The sequence below is a fragment of the Charadrius vociferus genome, unplaced genomic scaffold, assembly GCF_000708025.1.
Source record: "Charadrius vociferus isolate BGI_N301 unplaced genomic scaffold, ASM70802v2 scaffold231, whole genome shotgun sequence".
Classification (NCBI taxonomy): domain Eukaryota; kingdom Metazoa; phylum Chordata; class Aves; order Charadriiformes; family Charadriidae; genus Charadrius; species Charadrius vociferus.
The window spans coordinates 2,509,214-2,513,533 of record NW_009647211.1 but is presented as its reverse complement, the minus strand read 5'-3'; the positions used below and the strand labels follow the sequence as shown (position 1 = coordinate 2,513,533).

General features: G+C 42.0%; 1 protein-coding gene across 1 annotated transcript; it reads left to right on the top strand.

Annotated features, from left to right (window-relative positions):
* Positions 1-295: 295 nt before the first annotated feature.
* Positions 296-2,601, top strand: LINGO2 (leucine rich repeat and Ig domain containing 2). Its single transcript, XM_009895878.1, has one exon. The coding sequence runs from the start codon at positions 296-298 to the stop codon at positions 2,114-2,116; it is 1,821 nt and encodes a 606-aa protein (XP_009894180.1). The 3' UTR covers positions 2,117-2,601.
* Positions 2,602-4,320: the final 1,719 nt, after the last annotated feature.

Here is a 4,320-nt window from a genome sequence, read left to right as displayed (position 1 = left end):
TTACTCTTTGCAGGAGGAAAAGTTGGTTTGTCTCCTCTGAAGTCTGGAGGGGAAATGCTGGATAAACAGATCCTTTGACAAGCCCAATGATAATGAAGGAAAATCTGGTTTTTTGTTGCTCTTGCCATTCACAATAGGTTTTATTGTTTTGTTTCAAATGAAAACACATGTGCCTGCTTTGAAATGGTACTGCAAAATTGGCAGAGATCTCCTTTTGCTGCAGACTTAACTTCTCCCTTTCCCATCCTCATCCCCACAGGCCCGTGACGGAGGGTTAGACCAGATCAGTGGAGTCATGCGTCACACAGCTGTATCATGCTGGCAGCCATTCCTGGGTCTGGCTGTGCTGCTAGTCTTCATGGGCCCCACCATAGGCTGCCCAGCCCGCTGTGAATGCTCAGCACAGAACAAGTCTGTTAGCTGTCACCGAAGGCGTCTGATGTCTATCCCAGAGGGCATCCCCATTGAGACCAAAATCTTGGACCTGAGCAAGAACCGGCTCAAGAGCGTCAACCCTGAGGAATTCACGTCATACCCTTTGCTGGAGGAGATCGACCTCAGTGACAATATAGTTGCCAATGTGGAGCCTGGAGCCTTTAACAATCTCTTCAACTTGCGCTCCCTGAGGCTGAAAGGAAACCGTCTGAAGCTGGTCCCCCTTGGGGTGTTCACTGGGTTGTCAAACTTAACAAAGCTCGATATAAGTGAAAACAAGATTGTCATTCTGCTGGACTACATGTTCCAAGATCTGCATAACCTAAAGTCCCTGGAGGTTGGGGACAATGATTTGGTTTATATATCACACAGGGCCTTCAGTGGACTGCTTAGCCTGGAGCAGCTCACCCTGGAGAGATGCAACCTCACAGCTGTACCAACAGAAGCTCTTTCTCACCTCCACAACCTCATCAGTCTCCATCTGAAACAGCTCAACATTAATGCTTTGCCTGCGTATGCCTTTAAAAGACTGTTTCGCCTGAAAGACCTAGAAATAGATGCTTGGCCCCTACTGGACATGCTGCCTGCCAACAGCCTGTATGGCCTCAACCTTACTTCTCTCTCCATCACCAATACCAACCTGTCTGCAGTACCTTACTCTGCTTTTAAACATCTGGTTTACCTGACACATCTAAACCTCTCTTACAACCCTATCAGCACCATTGAAGCAGGCATGCTTTCAGATTTAGTGCGCCTGCAGGAACTCCACATGGTGGGGGCCCAGCTACGTACCATTGAACCACACGCTTTCCAAGGGCTCCGATTCTTACGTGTGCTTAATGTGTCCCAAAACCTGCTAGAAACCCTAGAAGAGAATGTATTCCATTCCCCAAAAAGCCTCGAGGTCCTCTGCATTAACAACAATCCTCTGGCCTGTGACTGCCGTCTCCTTTGGATTTTACAGAGGCAACCCACTTTGCAGTTTGGAGGCCAGCCACCCATGTGTGCTGGCCCAGACAGTGTCAAAGAGAGGTCATTCAAAGACTTTCACAGCACAGCTCTTTCCTTTTACTTCACCTGTAAGAAGCCCAAGATACAAGACAAGAAGTTGCAATATCTGGTAGTGGAGGAAGGGCAGACGGTGCAGTTGATGTGCAACGCGGATGGTGATCCGCAGCCTACCATATCCTGGGTCACCCCACGTCGGAGGCTGATCACAACTAAATCAAATGGAAGAGCCACTGTGCTGGGAGATGGCACCCTGGAGATCCGCTTTGCTCAAGACCAGGACACTGGGATCTATGTTTGTATTGCAAGTAACGCAGCTGGGAACGATACTTATTCGGCCTCCCTTACAGTAAAGGGGTTTACTTCAGACCGTTTCCTTTACGCCAACAGGACCCCTATGTATATGACAGACTCCAACGACACAAGTTCCAATGGAACTAATGCGAACACCTTCTCTCTGGACCTTAAGACAATATTGGTGTCCACAGCTATGGGCTGCTTCACATTCCTTGGAGTGGTTTTATTTTGTTTCCTCCTTCTTTTTGTGTGGAGCCGAGGGAAAGGCAAACACAAAACCAGCATTGACCTTGAGTATGTCCCTCGCAAAAACAATGGTGCTGTGGTTGAAGGGGAGGTTGCTGGACCACGAAGGTTCAATATGAAAATGATTTGATGGTATTCTGCTAGCAGTGCTTTTTCTGTGGCATTAAAACCAATTAAACCAGCCTGGCATGTGGAATTGCTAGGCAGAAGCAGCTTAATGCAGCTGTCACTGTATCAAAAGGTTACATGAAAATGGAAAAACTATTTGTGGTTATACAGCAGAGCCTCCAGAACTTGAGGCAGATATGTCAGGGCCTTTCATAGAACTGGTAAATTGTACTAACTGTTTGCATTGCAAATATTGGCATTCTGGGGATATCAGCAATGAACCGCTGGCTCATGCTCATGGACAATTGTTCAACATTTTCTACCACTTCAAAAAGAAAAAGAAAAAAAAAAAAGCCTACAGTGTAGGATTTACATACTTAAAGAAAAAAGACACATTTGTCTAAAACATACTCTACAGTGAAATTTGTATCTATAGATCTCATTTGGTAAAACTTGCATCATCCCTTCTAGTTGGTTCAACACCACAAAAAATTGGTAGTTTTTTTTAATCTACATCTATACTGTGTACATTTTAAAGCAATACAAATGAGAGGTTGTACTTTTAGATATCCACCAATACTGACCCAAGTGTGATGTCACCCTCCTTTTAACTACCATCTAACCCAAATTAGACTCTTGTAGTTACCAATTAGAGATTACATCAGATATTTTTCTCCTCATGTAGAAGGCCAGAGATGAATAGTTGAGAGTAAAAACGCTCAGCTCTGTTGATCTTCTCTTCATATAAATATAAGGCATGTGCCTAGTTTTGATACAGAATGGAATATTTTTTATATCTGTGATATCACACTGGACCAGTTTACTGTAACATTGCCCTGGATCTCACCCAGGGAAGGCAACCCACTAGACATTGCTGGCATAGAGGAGCTGAGTTCTGCCTTGAAGAGAGCGAGCTGTTTTTGTTATCCCTGATTTTAATTTCAAATCTACTGTTAAAATGTTAACATGTGCTTGGCAACAAGAAACAACGTAGTACATTCTGCGTACTCCTTGGGAAATATGGTCATCATACTAGTTATATGAGTGAATTAAAGCATACAAAACTCTGCTACTAGGAATGAACTCTTCTCCAATGCCAAGTAAACTATGGTTGCCCATGCATAGTATGGGGATTATAGTACTAAAATAATGTTTAAAACATGATAGCCTCAAAAAGGCTAACATACTGCCAGATATAATGAACCTCTAGCCACTGTCATTCTCATCTTGTATATTTGTAGATAACACATAAACGCAAAGCTAATTTCCAAGAACAGATTACTTAGCTATTCTTGATGCCATTTTAATAACTATGTGGTTATGTTTCTTTCAGGGGCAGTATCTTAGAGCAAGAGGGGCAAGTTTTTCCAGGTTTTAGGAAGCTTTTTAAATGGAGAGAAGACAGAAGTGGAATGTTAGTTCAGTAAAAATAACTTTTTTTGGTTTATATCTCTAATCAAATCCTCAAAAGGCTCAGAACTGAAATTTTATTTTTTATTCGTTATTGTTGATACCTTTTCTTATTTTTAAATTCTCAGCAATGGGAAGATACAGAGTTGTTCAGGCCAGTTGTTCAGCCTCTCAATTTTCCAGCAATTATGAGCCATAGGTTTGTTGCTAAGTCGTTGATAACAAATACAATTTATACATGATTGGCATAACCTGAAGTAAGGATAATAATGACTACTTATACACTTAGCAAAAATGAATATGAAAATATTATAAGACAGAACGTTCTGTGTCCAATCTTAAAATTAGATTTCAGCACTTTGAAACCAAAGTCAGGCTGACCTATAATGGGATGCAGGTGCTTCTAAAATTAGTATCCACATTCTTTGGCAGAGATTTTCTAAGCAGGATAAAAATCTCCCACTCCTATCAAGGGAAATGTGCCAAAAAGTTGTAAAATCCAGCTGTGCTCCCCAGATGTACCCCTAACATAGTTATAGGACCCAAGGCTAGGCAGTTTTGAAAATCTCTTTTCTTAGTGGTTATTCTTTGGTTGCATCGTTACTCCATTTTAGGTCACCAAACTGAGGAGGACGCGAGGGTTGTTAGAATTTTCTTCACTTTAGTGGTTTTAAGTTTAGAGTTGGGTTTTCTTGCTGCCTTTTTCTTATGCTCTGAACTAGATAGTTGGAGATTTATGAAGATGCTTGAGACTAATCCTCTTTGTTCTCTGACAGTTTGTAAAACATTAATGAAATGGAATAACCCCTGACTAAA

Excerpts from the sequence above, each read along its gene's own strand:
- LINGO2 (XM_009895878.1), top strand. The coding sequence starts at position 296 with ATGCGTCACACAGCTGTATCATGCTGGCAGCCATTCCTGGGTCTGGCT.